At 45.2% G+C, this 21649-nt stretch overlaps 1 protein-coding gene across 1 annotated transcript in view; it reads right to left on the bottom strand.

The window, feature by feature from the left end:
• The window catches only part of LOC144783337 (maestro heat-like repeat-containing protein family member 2A), a 204267-nt gene that overhangs the window by 57913 nt on the left and 124705 nt on the right, over positions 1–21649 (bottom strand). Inside the window, exons 16-17 of the mRNA XM_078662362.1 lie at positions 11400–11452; positions 3960–4067 (exon numbers count right to left, since the gene is read on the bottom strand). Coding sequence (XP_078518488.1) covers positions 3960–4067; positions 11400–11452 — 161 coding nt within the window. The remainder of the gene's footprint in view (positions 1–3959; positions 4068–11399; positions 11453–21649) is intronic.

Raw genomic sequence — 21649 nt, 5'->3', positions numbered from 1 at the left:
AATACCCTTAAATTCAAATTCAAATTTAAGACACACCGAACTAATGTGATGGTTCTCCTGGCAGGATTAAGAAAAACATAATTTGGTAGGGGCTACTACAGGGACATGATGTATCCTGTGAGTGTGGTCAGGATGGCATGTTTAACGACTGATGGCCCAAAATAGATCTCTGCTACTTCTTCAGGGCCTAAAAGAAAAGGGGGATAAACCTACCCCACACTTAAGACATAATATGCAGTGTAGATATTCCCCTGAAAGAAAATACCTTGTCCAAAAAGTTTAAAATTGATCATCCAACCTAGAAAATGAATGAGAAAATAGAAAAAACACACAGTAAACAAATGTTTTGAATGTATGGTCCAATGCGTCACCAGACCAGGATCCCTTTTCCAGCACAGTGTATGATAGTGTCTCCTAAGGTAGATATGCTCATGCTATTGTTGGCGCTGATCAGTTACCACAACGTGAAAGAAGTGAAGCACACACTGATGGTAAACAGCATTTACCACAAATCTTTTTCCCAGCAGGGAATCACAATGCGGTCGTTACAACGACCGCGTTATGATTCCGCATACCATTACTCCGCAAGTCGGAACAACGACTTGCCGGGGGGGGGGAGGTGTTGGATTATTATCCAATACCTTCCCTATTGTCCGCCCAGACTGGAGTTGGAATAGTAAATTATACTATTCCAACATCCAGTGCCCCACTCCGCAAGTCGTTGTTCCGACTTGCGGAGTAATGGTATGCAGAATTACAACACGGTTGTTGTAACAACTGTGTTGTGATTTCCGTGAATAAGACAGCGGGTTAATAATATACATTCCACACTGATACATTAAATATAACAGAACAGGCAAGTAGACATTGGTCTAACAGACAACATAAAACCAATCTGTGTTGGTGTTACACAGTGTATCATAAGTGATTAGTTGTCCTCAGGTGTGTATGGCGTGTCTTTTCCTTTGGATAAATCTATAATGCCCCATAGGTCAAAAGCAGAGGGTAGAGCTTAGCTGCTAACTGTGGTAAGAGCAATGATACTCAGCATAAAGAAACAGTACATCAAGGGGACCCAAATGACCGTAGGGTGAAAAGAAAAGGAGAAGCTGAGAGTTTTCTAGAGAAGCAATCATACTCATGTGGTTTCTGCGCAGAGAGTGCCAGAGACCTACCTTCCTCCGGTCACCCGGATAGAGACTCAGCAGAGGAGAAGACCTGCCTTTTAAGATGCGGGTATTGAAGTGATTGATCTCAGGTGAGGTGCGTGTAGCTACAGGAAGGAGGGATGACAAAATGGCCAATGAGGACAGGAGAGGATGGGCGATATTGATCCAATAGGAGCAAGCCCCTCACATGCTGGTGTAACATAGGTTGTACAAAAGGGGGTGGTGATGGACGGAGCATCTGAACCAATCAAACACTCACACCCAGTCAAAAGATCTGGGTTTGATCCATCACCGTTCTTTAGCCCACTCTGCCACCCCAGTTCAGACATGGCTATATGCAAATCAGTCTGACCCTGTGCCTCATGGGAACAGTCCAGCCCGAACTGCCAAGCCATGCCTTCCCTGGACCGGAAACAAGCTTCCGAGGACCGGTTTCTGGCATTCCAGCCGTCTTCAGCCCCGCTTGCTTGAATCCAGTGGTAAAGTGAGCAAGGGACTCACGTCTGAGCATACCCTGCCACACTTATGGCGGCCAAAGCGGTACAAAAGGGGGTGGTGATGGACGGAGCATCTGAACCAGTCAAACACTCACACCCAGTCAAAAGATCTGGGTTTGATCCATCACCGTTCTTTAGCCCACTCTGCCACCCCAGTTCAGACATGGCTATATGCAAATCAGTCTGACCCTGTGCCTCATGGGAACAGTCCAGCCCGAACTGCCAAGCCATGCCTTCCCTGGACCGGAAACAAGCTTCCGAGGACCGGTTTCTGGCATTCCAGTCGTCTTCAGCCCGGCTTGCTTGAATCCAGTGGCAAAGTGAGCAAGGGACTCACGTCTGAGCATACCCTGCCACACTTATGGCGGCCAAAGCGGTACAAAAGGGGGTGGTGATGGACGGAGCATCTGAACCAATCAAGCACTCACACCCAGTCAAAAGATCTGGGTTTGATCCATCACCGTTTTTTAACCCACTCTGCCACCCCAGTTCAGACATGGCTATATGCAAATCAGTCTGACCCTGTGCCTCATGGGAACAGTCCAGCCCGAACTGCCAAGCCATGCCTTCCCTGGACCGGAAACAAGCTTCCGAGGACCGGTTTCTGGCATTCCAGCCGTCTTCAGCCCGGCTTGCTTGAATCCAGTGGCAAAGTGAGCAAGGGACTCACGTCTGAGCATACCCTGCCACACTTATGGCGGCCAAAGCGGTACAAAAGGGGGTGGTGATGGACGGAGCATATGAACCAATCAAACACTCACACCCAGTCAAAAGATCTGGGTTTGATCCATCACCGTTCTTTAGCCCACTCTGCCACCCCAGTTCAGACATGGCTATATGCAAATCAGTCTGTCCCTGTGCCTCATGGGAACAGTCCAGCCCGAACTGCCAAGCCATGCCTTCCCTGGACCGGAAACAAGCTTCCGAGGACCCGTTTCTGGCATTCCAGCCGTCTTCAGCCCGGCTTGCACTTGCTTGCTGCACACTCTGAGACGGCCGCCATTGAGGGATGATACTTTTGTTGCACTAGCATACGAGGGGACTCGCTCCTATTGGCTCAAGCTCGCCCCTCCCTCCTCATTGGCCATTTGGTCATCCCTCCTTCCCAGTGCCGTACACACCACACCTGAGAACAATCACTCCAATTACACATTACACGTATGTCTACTTGCCTGTTTTGTTATATTGTGTGCACTAGCTTGTTTTTTTCACATCTTTCAGGTTGTGGCGACTGATCAGCACCAACAATAGCATGTACATGTCTACCTTTGGAGACACTATGATACAGTGAGCTGAAAAAGCGATTCTGGTGGCGTATTGGACCATACATACAAAACATTTGTTTACTGTGTGTTTTCTTTATTTTCATAATTTATTGTCTAGGTTGGAAAATCGATTTTAAACATTTTAAAACAGGTATTTTCTTCTGAGGGAATACCTACATTGCATATCACGTCTTAGATATAGGGAAGGGTTTCCCCATTTATTTGGGTCCTGAAGAAGTGTTGTAGATCTTTTTAGGCTGTTTGGGGCCAAAGATGTCAACCTGGCCACACTCACAGATTTAGGCTACTTGGGTACATCACACTACTGTAGTAGCCCCTATCAAATTATGTTTTTTTAATCCTTCCAAGGGAACCATTACATTAAAGTCAAGTTTGGTATCTCTGAGCCAGTTTTAGTCTCCCTTCACTTCACTGCACACATTCACTCCACACTCACATTCAAAATGCCCACATACAGGCACTTTGTGGGGCCCATGGGGCATTGCAGTGCTGACCCTACCAACAGAACGCGCACTATGATGCATGACATCCTCATGGATGTGTGAGGGCACCAGGAAACAATCCTTAGGAATCCCCCCTTCTTTGTTTGCCTGTCTTTCTTCTTTGCTTTTTAATAGGAACAATACCTAAACTGCTTTTTGCATGAATATGACCTCAGGTCCATTGAATGGAGAGTGGCTCTAACACGAAGAGTACCTTTTAGCTGAAGGAGATCCATTGGGGCAATGAGTATAACCCTGACATGTGGTGGCTCCTAATGATCCAGGTGGAGAGGAATTACCTCATGGAGTTCATCTCCATCTGATTCTTAGTAGGTCGGCTTTTACAGGGAGTGGGAGAACCATACCTTATTTTTCCGACTGGTCTATTCCAGTCCTGTGTACCCGTAGTATAAAAATGAACTTTACCAATAACTGTGCAATTGGAATACACAGTTCTATCCTTCTCTGCCTTTGTGTTAAATTGACTTCCCCAGTGGTTCAATGCTGACCTTTGAGAGCACTAACCTCCTCATTCTCATGATGGACGAAACTGGGAATCTGAAAGCTGAACTCTTCCATTAATGAGACATGCCACTCTCTGTATGGGACTTGCTTCAGGATAGACCCCAGGAACTGCAAAGAAAACAGAAAGAAACTTTAACGCAGTAATATAAACTTAAATGCATTATCTACAGCTGATGTCTGGGTGCATTGACTTTGAGAAGATGAGTGAACAAACTACGGCTAACAACAACCTCAGTAATGACGAAATATTATGATGGCAGAAGAACCAGAGAACACATACAGCAGCGCTTAACTAGTATGGTGTGAAATCAGTGGTCAGAAATAACAAGGAGACCTTTACAGTGTCCATGATTTACAAAGAAACACACGAAACAAAAGCATGCTGCCAACAAATTACTGTGAAAAGAGCAACAGTGCAGCGATCCACATAGAAAGCAGATGGAGACTGTGCAACAATATCACATACTTAGGAGCAGAATGCAAACATATACGCCCACATGCATCAAGGTAAATTGCATTAGCAAACGGTGCGAATCGCATTTTTCGGCCGTTTGCGAATGCAATTTCCTGATTTGGGATGCACCAACCCTTTTCAGAAATTCGCAATTTAAGAAATTGCACAATTGCGATTTCATAAATCGCGAATGCATTTAAGGAATCTCAATTTGAGATTCCTTAAATGCAATTCATCATACTTTTAGAATTTGCGAATTTTGAAATTAGAAATGCAAATTACCATGAAGTAGACCTTCATGGTAATTTGCGAAAATCTAGAAAAATGCTTTTAAATGCATTTTTCTTTGTTACATGTTACACACACTCGTGCCCTTGGAGCATGTGTGTGTGTAAGATGTATCCAAAAGCAAATTTCAGGGGTGCAACAGGGTGTCTTTTGGACACCCCTGCACCCTTGAAATTGCATTCTCAATTTGCGAATTCACAATGATGAATTGCAAATTGAGAATGCCCTCCCATTCATTTCTATGGGCCTCTAGGACTAGCTGTCCACTAGTTATAGTGGGCAACTTGCACCAGTCCAAACAACCCTTATTGATGGTAGGTTAAGACAAACTTTATTGAAAGCTATCCTAGTCGTAGCTATGGAGAGTAGCTTTTAGGCTAAGTCTTGAAGGAGTGTAAAGCAGCTTGGTTTACCAGATCATACCCACTTGAATGTCTAAATGAAAGGAGAACCACAAAAGGTATATATATATATATATATATATATATATATATATATATATATATATATATTCACTGAAAAAAACATAGGTTTCAGGAGTTATATAGTTAGGAATTAGATTTTAAAAAACCTTTGAAATTCACTCAAAAAACTATACGTTTTAGTGGTGTTATAGTTAGCTGGACATTTTACTCATACAAAACCATTGAAATTGCTCCTATATAGTTAGTTGTATATTTCGCGCACCCGCAATCCACTGCTGATGATGTCACATATTAGATCATTCATGACATGGTCAGTGACATCACTGATGACATCTCAAATGACATCACTGATGACATCACTGATGACATCATCCAGTGAATGTGGTTTGCTTCGTTATTTAAATATGCATTATATATATAGCAATTTGCATTGAAGAATAAGTGGATATATATATAAATAAATATTTGGATGGAGGATTTAGTAGCAGTGTAATTGACTGTTTACTTGAACAATTTATAATGTCTCACTAAATATAGTGGATAGTGACTAAACTGTGTGAATATCTGTATCACTTTGTCAGTTGTTGTGTAAACTGATTCTACAGTTGGTTACTAGCAATGTGAAAGTCTATATTAGTTATTGATTAGTTAACTGAGTATTTGTATGGGAGTGTGAAAGTGTGTGTGGTTCGGTGGGGGGTGTGTGACTGTCCAAAGATGTGTGAATAGTTGATTCAGTAGATATATGAAGTTAAAACTACATGTTCTAACAGTTGTTTGGGTGAGTGAATATCTTTATGGGTGTGGTGATGAGCAAATATATTTCTCAATGGTACAGGTCCAACAAACTAGAAAAATAAAAGGCAGTGTATGTGTCAGTTGTTGTATATAAATATGTATACATAAGACACAATGATTGTGTGAGTGACTGTATGGATAACTGTATACTTGCAATAATGATTTTATAATTCACTAAGTATGACTTACTATCTAAATGAATAGAAGAAGTGGTGTTTGTATAAGTGTTTTGCTAAGTAAATATGTAAGTATGATCCATTGTTTGCATAAGTGAGTAGGATGACTTCAAATGTGAATAGGATGCGTGCTGTTGTTTAATGTCGATATAGATGTATAAGTATTTTTGATAGTGTTCTATTGTTCATTGACAGCATGTATGAGTGAATCCATAGGTAAGTGATTAGATGTGTGTATACATCTATGAATCACTGAGTGGATTTTTAGATACTTGTATTGCTGTGACAATGGATTTAAATATGATACTCTGTATTTTACAAAGAGTGATGAAAAATTTTAATAGTGTATGAAAAGGTGTATGTGATTGTCACGTGGATGATGTCATCAGTGATGTCATCAGTGATGTCATTTGAGATGTCATCAGTGATGTCACTGACCATGTCATGAATGATCTAATATGTGACATCATCAGCAGTGGATTGCGGGTGCGCGAAATATAGTTAGTACAACTAACTATATAGGAGCAATTTCAATGGTTTTGTATGAGTAAAATGTCCAGCTAACTATAACACCACTAAAACTTATAGTTTTTTTAGTGAATTTCAAAGGTTTTTTAAAAGCTAATTCCTAACTATATAACTCCTGAAACCTATGGTTTTTTCAGTGAATTTCAAAGGTTTTTTAAATGCTAATTCCTAACTATATAAGGCCTGAAACCTATGTTTTTTTAGTGAATCTGCAAGGTTTTTTAAATGCTAATTCCTAACTATATAAGGTCTGAAACCTATTGTTTTTTCAGTGAATTTCAAAGGTTTTTTAAATGCTAATTCCTAACTATATAAGGTCTGAAACCTATGGTTTTTTCAGTGAATTCGCAAGGTTTTTTTAAATGCTCATTCCTAACTATATAAGGCCTGAAATCTATGGTTTTTTTCAGTGAATTTCAAAGGTTTTTTAAATGCTAATTCCTAACTATATAAGGCCTGAAACCTATGGTTTTTTCAGTGAATTCGCAAGGTTTTTTTAAATGCTAATTCCTAACTATATAAGGCCTGAAACCTATGTTTTTTTCTGTGAATTTCAAAGGTTTTTTAAATGCTAATTCTATTAGCGGATAACGTTTTTATATATTAAAACGTTTTTTAAATCTCAAATGCCTGCTTTGCTAACAGAGTTTTTAAGCACAGGCTCTTTTGTCTCTGGTGGCCATCTTGGGAGACTGCATATCAGAATTTGTTTAATGAAATATAAGAGGATTTGAGAAGTCACTCAAAATGTGCCCTAATTTTTTTTTCTTCAGCACCTATCATAATTTCTATGGCAAAATGAACCCCCTCATTTTGTTCCTTTGCAAATTAAATGTTTTAAGTGTTAACACTTTATTCCAATCAAGATGACTTCAGGTGTGCCATGCTTTTGTCATAAGTAAGACTGTTAGCGCTCTAGTTGTTCTTTAGAACACTCTGGGGCATTCTGTCATTGGGCTATAGTTGGGCTACATCTGGCTGATATTTGGGCTACATTTTTTTTGTCTCTGGTGGCCATCTTTGGGCTACATTGGCCTACATTGGGCTACATTTGGGCTCTAACATATATATAGCCCGATGTAGCCCAATATATATTTTTCAAAGTTAATTTTCGTAAAAACCACTGGAGCACATATCTTGAGACATAGTAAAGGCACATCGGGCTACCAGTCCCTACAATTTTGCCAAGTTTGGTGGAAAACCATTCAGCCGTTCGGGCTAAAAGTGAGTCCAACCTCCCTATGGAAATTAACATGGGGAAAACACGTTTAGGGACCCCCCTTTTATCTCGGCCCCCGCTTGACGAATCCCCCCCAAACTTTCAAGGAAGGACCGGAGCGCCACGAGGCAAAGTTATGGAAAATTTCAGGAAGATTCCTCAACTGGCGCCAAAGTTATTCCCAATAGAATGTTGCGATTTCCCTATGGAAAACAATCCTAACTATATATACCTACTGGCTATCGCCAGTAGGTACTATATATATATATAGTATGTATTGATTACTAAACACTCTCTAGTAATCTCTTTATGAGATTACAGAGCCAGGTACACAACATAAACACAATAGAACTTAAGTAAATAGCACAATACACAATGGGCCCCACGGGGAGACCAAACCATATATTAAGAAAGTGGTATAAGAACCACGACTTGACTAGACACAAGGCCTTGAGACTGTAGAATTGCCGGGACCCCAAGTAACCACCCAAGGTAGTGACACAGGGGACCCATGGGCGACGTGTGCAGTGAGAGAACACAGCCGCGAGCTCCGTTAGCTTCTATGGGGAAAGTCACATCGAAATTTTAAAGTTTAAGGACACTTAGGAGAGGACTTTGAGCAGACCCCTTTAGACTTAAGGGGTTCTAGGGCCAACACCCACAGGTGCACCGGAGAACTCAAGTTACCTCACCCAGGGAAGCCGGGTGCATAGGTGTCAAATGGTGCTGAGAATTGTTGCTGTTTTCAATGGCGACCTGCTGCAAAGTGCTGCTGCCATGAAGAAGGAAAGTGTCCACTGTGATCCAAGCCTGGATTGAAGATGTAAAGAACCTGAAAGCAGAGGGGACAGAGTTTGGGTCACTTGCCAGTGAACAGGGGCATGATAGACGAGGCCCACCGATGTCGGGTGATTCAGGTGCGAAGAGGTGAAGCTTGACTCTGCAGCAAAGAGGACCCGGAGGCATAGACGATGACCAGGAGCTGGATTTGAGCTGTCCCACAAAGCATGTCGAGTGCTGCGGCATCGGTGCTCGGATTGAACACAAGCCTTAGCAACAGCAACCCACGCAGAAGGAGAAAAGATGCTTCGGTGTGGATCAGCAGGGTCCAGGGGGATCACCAAGTGATTAAGAGTCAGGGCACATCTGGAGCAACCAGGGAAGCCCAAGTAAAGTTAAAGTTGCCTTCTCAGGGACCCACAGGTCAATGAACCAGGGATCGGGAAGGTACCTCGAGAGAAAACACAAAGGGTCGGCTCACGGAACACTCGTGGAGTGTAGGCCAACAATCTTTGGTGGAAATGCTGCTCGGGGTCTGGGCTACAAGTAACCCAAAGCACAGCCTTGAGGGTCACCAAGAAGCATATGCACTTGCAAATGTGCATGGTGTCCAGGGGTTCCGGTTCCACTGTCCCCACGAGGGCTACGGGTCTCAGCCTTACTGAGAGCTCGGGTTAGCCTCTGGGAAGTCTGGAAACCCACCTCCTGTGTTGCAAATTCTTTTGAGTCTGGAGGGTGCTTCGGAGATGCAAACCGGTCAGATGCGTCTTTGGTGCCTTCCACGCAGGGGAGTAACTCCTTTACTCCAATGGAGATTCTTCAGTCATCTAGTGTCATGTAGATCGTCGAAGTTCCAGGATTCAGTGTCAGAGTTTTGTCCAGGTAAATCTACAGTACTGTAGTCAGGGGTTCCTACTTTATACCCAAGGAAGGGGCGGGACATACTCTGGGGACCCACCTATGGGAGGGTTTGGGAAGAGGGGTGGCTACACCCATTTTCTTTGTCCAGTTTCGCGCCAGAGCAGGGGCTGGTAGCCCCTGCAATTGGTATGAACTGGACTATGCATGGGGACACCAAATGTGCCCCCAGTGCAGACTTCATAGCACGCTTGGAGTGCACCTGCACAGCCCCACATACACTAAAGCCTGTCTGGGAGGTGGTTACACCTCCCTGTGACAGGAAACCTATAGTCCAGGCCTCCCCTGCCAGAGTTTTGTCCCGCAGCAGGAGGCCAGACTCATGTCTGTGGCTGCAGCATCCATTTTGTGATGCCAGGGTTAAGGAAAGCTAGTACCGGGTAGCCCGCTGCCCCACACTAGTGGTTCTACCATCGAGAAATCATACCTCCCACACCAGTTACTGGTGTTGAGGTATGGTTCCAAGGTGTTTTTTACCCCAAAAACCACATAGTCCTGTGAAGCCACGAGGTTATACCGCACTTAAGAGTATATGGTCTAGGTTGCATCACTAGCAACCCCAGAAGATAGATTCCGAAGGCTGCAAAGGGGCTCTGCTCATGCATGGGCACCCTCTCACACAAATCCCAGCACCCTGCCTTCAGGATTGATAAGGCCTGCCATAGGGGTGACTGATAGGTACATATGTGTAGTGATAAGGTAGATATAGGAAACCTATATATGAGTAAGGGGTGCATACACCACCTTACACAGGCTGGTGTAGCAGACCTTTTATGTCATTTTGGAAGGCTTCCCAGGGGTGGTATAATACATGCTGCAGCCCCTGGGAGGCCTCTGGGGTACCTATGCCCTGTGTACATAGTATACCATATACTAGGGATTTATGAGGGTACCCTAGAATCCAATCTGGAGTGTATCTAAAGTACATGGAATCAATTTATAAGAGAAAGCAGACAGGCTGGTGACCTGGTTAGCAGGTTCCCAGCCAAACTAGGTCAAAAACCATCAAAACACAAGGAAAAAAGTGGGGGCAACCATGTAGTCATATTCCACCTTCCTACAAGGAGCACAATAATAGCACAGTGGAGTGTGATGACCTCGTCAAAATACATACAGTTAATGTGACTGTCTGGGAATTAAAAAGGAACCAAGTAGTAGTGGGCTGACCAAGGGATGAATAGAGAAAGCTATTATATGGCCATCACAAGGTTGAACAGGAACAGTGACAGAGTGATAATTCAGACGAAGATAGGGAGCAATGATCATGTGCCAAGACGACTGCATAATATGAACATACTGAAACTTCAAAAAGCAGTGGGCAGAGCAGGAAGAGAAACATTGTGACAATCCATGGAAAAAAAGAACTTTGTGCTACTGTGACTATCCTGGGGACAAAAATAGACAGAGTACCCGATTACCAATGTGTGGCTACATTTTTAGCCCTGTGCAACAGCAGTCAAATTTATGAGTAATGGATTAATCACAGCAGATACACAGGGATACACTCTGATACATACAGGACTAGGTGCAGTAAGTACGTAATTTTCAATTTTCTGAGTGTCAACTTGGGCCAAAGAGGTTATTAATGCTGCTGGTAGATATTACATCCTAAGAAAATGTTGTGTACCCAGTACGGCTTCTCCCCCTCTGTGCCCAATCATAATCAAGGTCATAGAAAGGATCATAATCCAGAGAAACAATAGAAATATGGTGAAAATATTGCAAACACGTAGCAGAACAGCACTATGAAGGGGTGAATTAAATATCTGCATATATTCACTCTGAATGAGTGGTTATGGAAGAAAACAATAAGTCAAGAGTCATGTGTGACATTCATTAGCAAATAATCCTTACTGAAACAAGGATGCATTTCCACTGTGCCAAGTCAAAGGTTCTTTCCGTTGAAGCTGAAATAGAAGTTGGAAAAAAAGATATATAGGTAAGTAAAGGTAAACGTCAAGACACATTTTAAAGGCCATGGGCTTACATACCAAGCACTGGCAGGAGTACAATCACACAATTCAAAGTGTGAAAAATGTGTCTGTTGGTTCAGCCTCACCTAGTAATTGATTTCAAGGCCCTCACTTATTCATGTGCACTTGATGTTACTCTTAACTCCTTAAATCAGTGTATTACAGAGCTTCTGCCCTTAAGCATTTCGGCTGTCAGGTGCAACCGTGATCACAAAGAGGATCACCATTATAGTTCAGAGTTAAAAAGTGCATACTTGCTCTAAAATTACATATAAAGAGAGAGAGAGGAACCCCTTAAAACAGTCAAGGGAATTGAGGTTGTCTAACCTGAAGAAAGGAATTATTCCCTTGAGGTTGATATAACTAAAAGCTAAAACATAGCCTCAAATGTCACAAGACAGTCTAAGAACTGTTGCAAACACACAGATATATAAATTATAACATATTTATTATACATCAAAAAGTTAAAAAACAGATAATTACAATTCTACACATAACATGATTACCTAAACAAATGGTTAAAAAAACAGACTGATGATAATATTATCAATTATGACCTGCACAATTGAAAAGACAGACAAAAAATTGTAAAACATAAACATTGTTGAATACAGTTAGTACATTTGGAGCTCCCAGATACAAACACCTATGTTTTACCACTATTGATCTTTTGTATAAACAAGGGTGATGGAGACTTAAATTGTACCATAATCAAAAGCGTTGACGCGTTTCGGTGGTTCAGTACAAATGGAGTCCACCTTTATCAAGACTTGTCTTTGTAGTCTGTCGTACTGAGGGGTCTGTACACTTTCCCCTTGGGGTTGTATCTTGGGGGACTATGAATCTCTGCCGTGGGTTTGCTTGCGCACTTGTAGTTGCGGTAATAAAAGAATTTAGGGAAACCCAAAAAATTATCCTGTTTCTAGTCTACACCTTCGTAGGGGATGGATTTCTTAATGTTCGCGTTCACCAATGGTCTGTGTAGTGGACTCATATATCAGCACTAGTCCAAACATTCTCCTGCACACTGAAAGGCTTAGAAAAGTCCGTGTCGAATGCATTCGACACGGAACCCCAAGTAGCAGCGGGAGCGATTTCCTTTCAGAGGCTACCACGTCCTGATTGAATTGAATTGACAGCCACAACTAACCGAGCAAAAGTGCTTTGGGAGAGGGTCGTTGAACCTCTTACTTGAAGACCAAGAGATCTAGCAGTTGCTCTGCTGTCTTTAAACCTCTCTAAGGCTGTATCTGCCTTCTTGCCAAAGAGTCCAACTCCATCAAATGGTAGATCTAACAGTGCAGACTGCACATCCGCAGATAAATCCGAGGATTTCAGCCAAGCTGATCTTCTTGTGGCAACCGCAGTGCCCATGATCCGTGCCACAGAATCTGCAGTATCTAAACCGCTCTGGATAACTTGACGAGCTGCCGCTTGAGTATCAGATAACACCTCTCCAAAGTCACCCCTGCAGTCTTCTGGAACCTTTGGAATCAACAAACGCATTGAGTCCATAAGTGCGTGCACATACCTCCCCATGAGACAAGTGGCATTCGTTGACTTTAACGCCATACTTGCGGAGGAGAAAGTTTTCTTGGCCACTTGATCTTGCTTCTTGGCCTCCTTGTCACCAGGCACTTGGGGAAAAGTACCAACCGACTTTTTAGAGCACGCAGCCTGAATCACCCGGCTTTCAGGAGAAGGGTGATATGATAAAAAGGCAGGGTCTTCGGGAGCCACCCTATATCACCTCGCCACACTTTTTGAGACAGCAGGATCAGAAAAAGGCTTTTTCCACACCTCCATAATAGGTTCAGTTAACGCCTCATTAAATGGGAGTAACGGCTCCACAGCTGAGCTTGGTGAACGGAGTACTTCTGTAAGCAGATTTGACTTAAACTCAACAGTTGGTAATGTCAAACCTAAAAGTCCTGCTACCTTCCCCATTACCACGTGATATGGCTGGACATCCTTTGAAGGCGTATCCGGACCTGATGGCAACTCCCACTCAGGGGAAAAATCAAGGCCACTAGCATCAGCCAGCTCTTCGAAACAATCCTCATCCAGTTCACCTTCCTCCAAGTCTGGGTGAGACTCCTAATACCTCCGTTCCTCCAGGAGGCGTTGTGCTTCCCTCCTGGACCTCTCCTTTACACGGATCGCAGTCGGATCCACCACTGACTCCGACGGAGCCGGAGCCGACGTCGGTACAGAATCCGAAGGCCTAGATGGATGCTCCAAAGACCTGCTTGGAGCGGGCGACGCCGGTACCGGAGTCGTCGACTTTGGTCGAGCCGGCGTCGACCTCGGCAGAGCCGGGTACTGCCACAGCGGCGTCGGGGCTGGCATATACGGCATGAAAGGTGCAGGGGCATAATAGTGTGGAACACCCAAATTAAATGCCATTGAACCCATAGGACCCGAAGGCGCACCAGAGGGGTACCATGATCTCGAGAATACGCCATACATAGCGTTCAGGAACGCTGATGGATCCTGACCTGGTGCAGGAAAAGGTAGATGATCACCCTCAGGCTGATCTCGAGGCCGATTCGAATCCGGCTCTTCAACAGGCGCCGATTCTTCTTCCTCATTAGGAACTTCCTCCACCTCTTCTTGAGCCGGAGACGGCGTCGGAGTCGGATTGGAAACCGGAGTCGGAGATTGAACTTGTGACTCCGAAGGCGAGGCCTCACCTTCCCGATCCGAAGCCTCTTGCGGTGGGATCACCTTCGATCTAACCTTCTTGGGTGATCTCGACTTCGAGCCCGACTTCTCACCCGAATGACGTCGAGACTCATGCCTCCTTTTCTTGTGCTTCTTATGAGACCTCGAAGCATGATCCGACGAGGACTTCGAAGCCGATGCCTCTCGAGATCTTGATCTTGATTTTGACCTCGACCTCGATTTCCTCGAGCGGGATCTTGAAGTCTTCCTTACTTTATCGGCTTTCAGCTTCGCTACAAGAAGTTTGGTCTCCCTCTCTCGCAGGGCCTTTGGGTTCATTTTTTGGCACGACGAACATCCATCCACGTCGTGGTCGGAGCTTAAACACCAAATACAGTCCTGGTGTGGGTCCGTAATGGACATCATTTTCTCGCACTCCCGGCAGGGCTTAAATCCAGTCTTCTTTGTCGACATTCTAGGGAGATAAAGAGGCAAGAGAACAAAGAAAACGAGGAAAAAAAGTAACAGAGCTACCAAAAGCTACTGAGTATCCCAAAACCGTTAGCGTCGACGACGCGGAAAAAAGGGAACTGATGTCATCACGCCGGCGTGGGCCTATTGTAGGCATCGGTGACGTCAGCGGAGTCGCGTGTGATGCCGTGTCTCTATGACGTCCAAGTCCACGTCGGCGCGAAGCTCCAAAAAGAATTTCCGAATGTTGCTGAGTCAAGGGGATATTCACAAGGTGAGGAATCCACACGGCAGATGTATCTATCAGAAGAACAAGTTACTTACCTTCGGTAACAGTTTTTCTGGTGGATACAGTGTGCCTGTGTATTCCTCACCTTGTGAATATCCCCCTGCGTCAGCAACGTTTGGAAAATTCTTTTGTAGCACGCCGGCGTGGACGACGTTATAGGAGAACGGCATCGCACGCGACTCCGACTGACGTCACTGACTCCTTATTAGGCCTACGTCGGCGTGATGACATCAGTTCCGCCCTTTTTTCTGTGCCGTCGAGGCACTCAGACGGACCAATGATAGTAGGCATATACATATACAATGTACACAGTACACAATATCCAAAAATACACACATAGTGTGTAGACAATATATGAAAAACACCATATAAACACATAAATGCATTTAAACATTGTCATAAACTCAGATATAGAAAAGTGGACAACGGGGAGGCGGGTGGGCATGTGAGGAATCCACAGGCAGATACTGTATCCACCAGAAAAAGCGTTACCGAAGGTAAGTAACTTGTTCTTCTGATGGATACATCTGCCAGTGGATTCCTCACCTTGTGAATAGATTCCCACAGCAGTCCCCACTCCCGGAGGAGGGTGTCCACTCTTCTATACCAGAAAATCCTGGAGGACAGAACGTGCAAAGTGGCCATCCCTCCTCACTTCGGTATCTAAGCAGTAATGCTTCGCGAAAGTGTGGAGGGAAGCCCAAGTTGCCGCTCTACAAATATCCTCTACAGGTACACCCCTAGACAAAGCAGATGTAGAAGAATTTGCTCTAGTAGAGTGAGCTCTTATACCCTCTGGAGGTTCCATACCAGCAAGTGCGTAGCAGATCTTGATGCATAGTATGATCCTTCTTGAGAGAGTACGAATGTGTACATCTCTTCCTTTTCTGCTGCCAGCAAATCCCACAAAGAGCTGATCATCCACTCTATAGTATTTTGTTCTATCAAGATAAAAGCTCACCGCCCTCTTAGGGTCTAGACGGTGAAGTCGCTCCTCCTCCTTGGAAGGGTGAGGGGGAGGATAGAAGGTAGGAAGGGTAATAGACTGTCCTAGATGGAAAGGAGTTACCACCTTAGGCAGAAAAGCAGCCCCGGTCCTAAGAACCATTCGTTCAGCATGAATGGTCAAATATGGGGGTTTGGAGCTAAGAGCTTGAAGCTCACTTACCCTCCTTGCTGAGGTAATTGCAACTAGGAAAACCGTCTTAAAAGACAACAACCTTCAGGGACAATTACGTAAAGGTTCGAAAGGTGAACCCATTAGAAATGTAAGCACCAGATTCAAGTCAGATTGAGGCACAATAAAAGGAGTAGGAGGATATTTATTTGTAAGGCCCTTTAAAAAACTAAAAACAACAGGAGATTTAAACAATGACGGCTGATCCGGCAAACAGAGAAATGCCGACAAGGCCGAAAGATATCCTTTGACTGTAGCCACAGCAAACCCTTGCTGAGCTAGAAAAAGAGCAAATTGAAGAATATCGGATAAACAAGCCTTCAAAGGGTCAATAGATTTCTCTCCACACCAAGTAACAAATTTCGACCATCTGTAAGAATAAATTGACTTGGTGGAGTCACGCCTAGCTGAAAGGATGACATCCACCACATCATGTGGAAGAGAAAAGGAATCCAGGTTGCCCCGTTCAATCTCCAGGCATGAAGGTGTAAGGTCTGGAGGTGGGGGTGTAAAACCTGCCCCTCCATCTGAGAGAGGAGGTCTGCCCTGAGAGGGAGACGAAGCGGCGGGCACGAGGAGAAGTGGAGAAGATCTGTGTACCACACCCTTTTTGGCCAATCCAGGGCGATCAATATGACTTGGGCCGGGTCTTGACATATCTTCCTCAGAACCCGAGGAATCAAGGGTATGGGAGGAAAAGCGTAAAGGAGTCGTGAGCCCCAACTCAACTGAAACGCATCCCCCAACGTTCCCTGCATCGGATACTGGAGTCTGCAGAACGACGGGCAGTGAGCATTCTCGTGAGTGGCAAATAGATCCACCTGAGGAGTTCCCCATGCCCGAAAGACATGAAGAACTACCTCTGGATGGCGTCTCCACTCGTGGTCGGCGGAGAACTGCTGACTGAGCCTGTCCGCACGCACGTTCAGCACCCCGGCCAGATGATTTGCCATCAGACAAATCTGATGGTCCTGAACGCAGGACCATAGACCATAGACGCAGAGCCTCTCTGCAGAGACACTGCGACCCCACTCCTCCCTGGTTGTTGACATACCACATCGCGGCCGTGTTGTCCGTGAGGACGTGGACCGACCGACCGCGAAGGGAAGGGAGGAAGGCCTTGAGCGCCAGACGTATCGCCCGCAATTCTAGAAGGTTGATGTGAAGCAACCTTTCCTCTGGAGATCAAAGACCCTTGATCTCCAGATCCCTCAGATAAGCACCCCACCCTAGAGTGGATGCATCCGTTATTACTGTGGCCACCTATGGAGGCAGATGAAAGGGCTTTCCTTGAGACAGGTTGCTCACCACACTCCACCAAGACAGATCCGCTACAGTTTCTCTGGAGATCCTCACTGACTCCCTGAGGTCCCCATTGTGTTGATACCACTGCCTGCGGAGGCACCACTGGAGTGCCCTCATATGCCAGCGTGCATGGTTGACCAACAGAATACAGGAAGCCATCAGACCGAGCAGGCGAAGGACCTTCAGTACTGGAACGACTGCTCCATTGTGAAATAAAGGAATCATTTCCTGTATGTCGCAAATCCTTTGAGGTGGAGGGAATGCTCAACATACAGTTGTGTCCAGTACTGTTCCTATGAACAGGTTATGCTTGGAGGGCACCAGGTTGGATTTGGGCACATTTATCGAAAAAACCCAAGCTGAACAACAACTGAGTTGTCATTTGCAGATGATGGAGCACCTTCTCTGGAGATTCTGCTTTGATTAGCCAATCGTCCAGGTAAGGAAACACTGGTATCCCTGACCTTCTGAGATGTGCTGCCACCACAGCCATCACCTTGGTGAAGACTCGAGGTGCAGTAGTAAGACCAAACGGAAGAACCGCAAACTGGTAATGCTGCGATCCTACCGTAAAATGGAGATACTTCCTGTGAGACCACAGAATAGGGATGTGGAAATACGCATCCTGCAAGTCGATTGACACCATCCAGTCTTCTTCCATCAGCACCTGAAGAACCTGCGCAAGGGTGAGCATCTTGAACTTATCCTGTTTTAGATAAAAGTTCAAGATCCTGAGATCCAGGATTGGACGAAGTCTGCCATCCTTCTTGGGAATCAAGAAATACCGGGAGTAGCATCCCTGATCCCTTTCCTGCTCCTGAACCACCTCTATCGCACCTTTTTTCAATAGTGCCAGGACTTCTTCCTGCAGGAGAAGCAGGTGGTCCTCCGAGCAAAAACCTTGGCAAGGAGGGTAATTTGGGGGAAATTCCCGAAAGGGAAGAGCATATCCATTCTCTACGAGATTGAGAACCCAAAGATCTGATGTAATCGATTCCCAATCTCGCAGAAAATGAGTAAGCCGACCCCCTACAGGACCCGCATGATCCTGACTGGCGGATCTAGGGCTGCTTTGCTGCTGTGGGAGGGGGGTGGGTAGAAGAGGACGAAGAGGAGGAGGAGGAGGCTTGAGTCCTTGAGGACTAGCTCTTTGTTTGCCCCTGTAGGATTTATCCAGTGGATTTTGCTGCTGTTGCTGCTGCTGTTGGGATTGACGATAGGGACGAAAGGAAGAACGTCCAAATCCTCTGTACCTTTTAGTTGTTGATCCTCTGGTCTGCAGCCCCAAAGATCTGGCAGTAGCCTTACTGTTCTTAAATCTTTCCGGAGCTGCATCAGCTTTCTTACCAAACAGTCCAACACAATCAAAAGGCAAATCCAACAATGCTGCCTGAACATCTGCAGAAAAGTCAGACGACTTCAGCCAGGCAGCCCTTCTAGAAGCAACAGAAGTTCCCATGATGTGAGCAACTGAATCAGCAGTGTCAAGCCCACTCTGAATCACTTGACGTGCAGCTGTCTGGGTATCGGCCAACACCTCATTAAAATCCTTCCTGCTGTCCTCAGGAATTTTAGGTGCCAACTGCCGTACTGAGTCCATCAGGGCATGTATATATCTCCCCAAAAGGCAAGCGGCATTGGTCGATTTTAAGGCCATACTTGCTGAGGAGAAGACTTTCTTGGCAGTCTGATCCTGTTTCTTGAACTCCTTATCCCCAGGTACTTCAGGGAATGCACCAACAGCCTTTTTCGAGTAAATTGCCTGAACAACCAGACTTTCAGGCAAAGGGTGAGATGTTAAAAATTCAGGTTCCCCAGGTGCAACTCTATACCTCCTCGCAACACCTTTAGCCACTGCAGGAACTGTTAGAGGTATGTTCCACACTTCCATTTTAGGCTCAGTTAGAGCTTCATTAAAAGGAAGTAATGGTTCCACAATTGAACTTGGAGAATGGAGGACCTCAGTCAAGAGATTAGATTTATGCTCAACTGTAGGCAAGGTTAAGTATAGAAGATCCGCAGCCTTCTTAATAACCATGTGGTAAGGTGTAACGTCCTTTGAAGGGGCATCAGACACAGATGACTGTTCCCATTCAGGGGAAAGCTCCAAACCACTGGCTTCCCTCAAATCATCAAAACAGTCCTCCTGAAGCTCACCTTCTTCTACTTCAGCCTCAGCCTCTCTATATCTTTGCTCCTCTATTAGACGCTGAGCATCCCTTCTGGACCTCTCTTTTAAGCGCCACGCCGTCGGATCCGTGAACGACTCCGACGGAGCCGGTGCCGGCGTCGAGATCGAATCCGGAAACACAGGTCTCTGCTCTCGAGGTCGAATCGGAGCCGGCGACAATGGCATCGGCATCAAAGTCTTCGGCGTCGACGAACTCGGCGGCGCCGGGAAATGCCAAGCCGGAGTCAGTGGCGGCATGAAAGGCATAAAAGGAGCCGGAGCATAGGAGTGAGGAACTCCTAAATTATAAGCTAGAGGACCCATGGGACCCGAAGGTGCACCAGAGGGGTACATGGCTCTAGAATAGACTCCATACATCGCATTTAAAAACGAAGTAGGGTCCTGACCTGGAGCTGGGAAGGGAGGGTACGGACCCCCAGGCCGATCCCTTGGAGGCTCCGGATTCACCTCTTCCTCTACAGGTGGATGGGTCGGAGTTTTCGAACCCTCAGGCATTGGAGCCTCTTCTTCCTCTCGAGCCGGAGACGGCGCCGGAGATGGATTCGAAACCGGAGCCAGAGAATGAACCGGTGACTCTAAAGGTGAAGCCTCACCTTCTGGATCCAAGGCCTCTGGAGAAGGAGACACTTCATCTCCTTTTCCATGTCTCCTCTTCGGTGACTTCGGTCTCGAGTCCGAATCCTTACCGGAGTGATGTCGAGAACCCTGTCTTCGCTTTTTATGCTTCTTCCTTGACTTCGAAGCATGTTCGGAAGACGACCTCGAAGGCGACTCTGCGCGGGATCTTGACCTCGACCTCGACTTCGACCTCGCCTTTTTTTAACGCGATCTCGAAGTCCTCTTCTCCTTTTTTCTTTCAACTTTCCACCAGAAGTTTAGCTTCCCTCCCTCGAAGAGCCTTCAGGTTAATTTTCTTGCACCAAGAACAGCCTTTGACATCGTGGTCCGAACTAAGGCACCAGATAGATTCCTCGTGTGGTTCCGTTATCAACATTATTTTGCCGCACACCCCACAGGCTTGAACCCGGTCTTCTTAGCCGACATCTTCGACGAGACAAAGAATCAAAAAGACAAAGAAAACAGTAACAAAGTTACCAACAGCTATAGAGATTCCCCGAAACTATTAGCGTCGACGACGCGGAAAAAAGGGAACTGATGTCATCACGCCGACGTAGGCCTAATAAGGAGTCAGTGACGTCAGTCGGAGTCGCGCGCGATGCCGTGCTCCTATGACGTTGCTGGTGCAGGGGGATATTCACAAGGTGAGAAATCCACTGGCAGATGTATCCATCAGAAAGTTATACATATCAATTCATTACTACCAACGTAATATCACCAACTCTCTCCCTCACTTTGAAATTCTCACATAGTAGAATTCAGTTATGCAACATTTAAAACATCTCTTTTAACTGCAACTAATGGTAACTTACCGGGGTCATATCGCCCTATATCGCTACTAAATGTAGACGGTAAAATTTATTCTAAGATTTTAGCAAACAGGCTTTCTGGGGTTATTTCGGGTATTTCGGGTCTTGTTTCCAAAATACAACATGGATTTATTCCACAACGTGGTACAACTAATCATGTTAGAAGAGTGATAACACTACTTGATTATGCTAAGGTAACTAGGGAACCCCTTTGCTTAATTTTATTGGATGCCGAAAAGGCTTTTGACCGTGTGGCTTGGTCTTTTTTGTGGGATAACTTGAAGAGTCGTGGTTTTGGTCCTGAATTCATCAAATCAATACAGGTTCTGTATCAGCAACTGGTAGCCCGGATTAAAGCCATGGGCCTGGAATCAGCAGCAGTGCAAATAGGTAGGGGGACCAGACAGGGGTGTCCCTGCTCCCCCTTACTATTTGCTCTATACATTGAGCCTTTCTTAAGAATGCTGGATTCCAATGCTAACATTACTCCATTAAAAGTACATATATATCACGCTAAGGTGCTAGCATATGCTGACGATGTAGCAGTGGTCACGTCCAAACCCATCATGGCAATGCAGGCTATAGAACATCTGGCCCTAGAATTTGG

The sequence above is a fragment of the Lissotriton helveticus genome, chromosome 9 (genome assembly GCF_964261635.1).
Source record: "Lissotriton helveticus chromosome 9, aLisHel1.1, whole genome shotgun sequence".
Lineage (NCBI taxonomy): Eukaryota > Metazoa > Chordata > Amphibia > Caudata > Salamandridae > Lissotriton > Lissotriton helveticus.
This window is presented reverse-complemented; position numbering and strand designations above follow the sequence as displayed.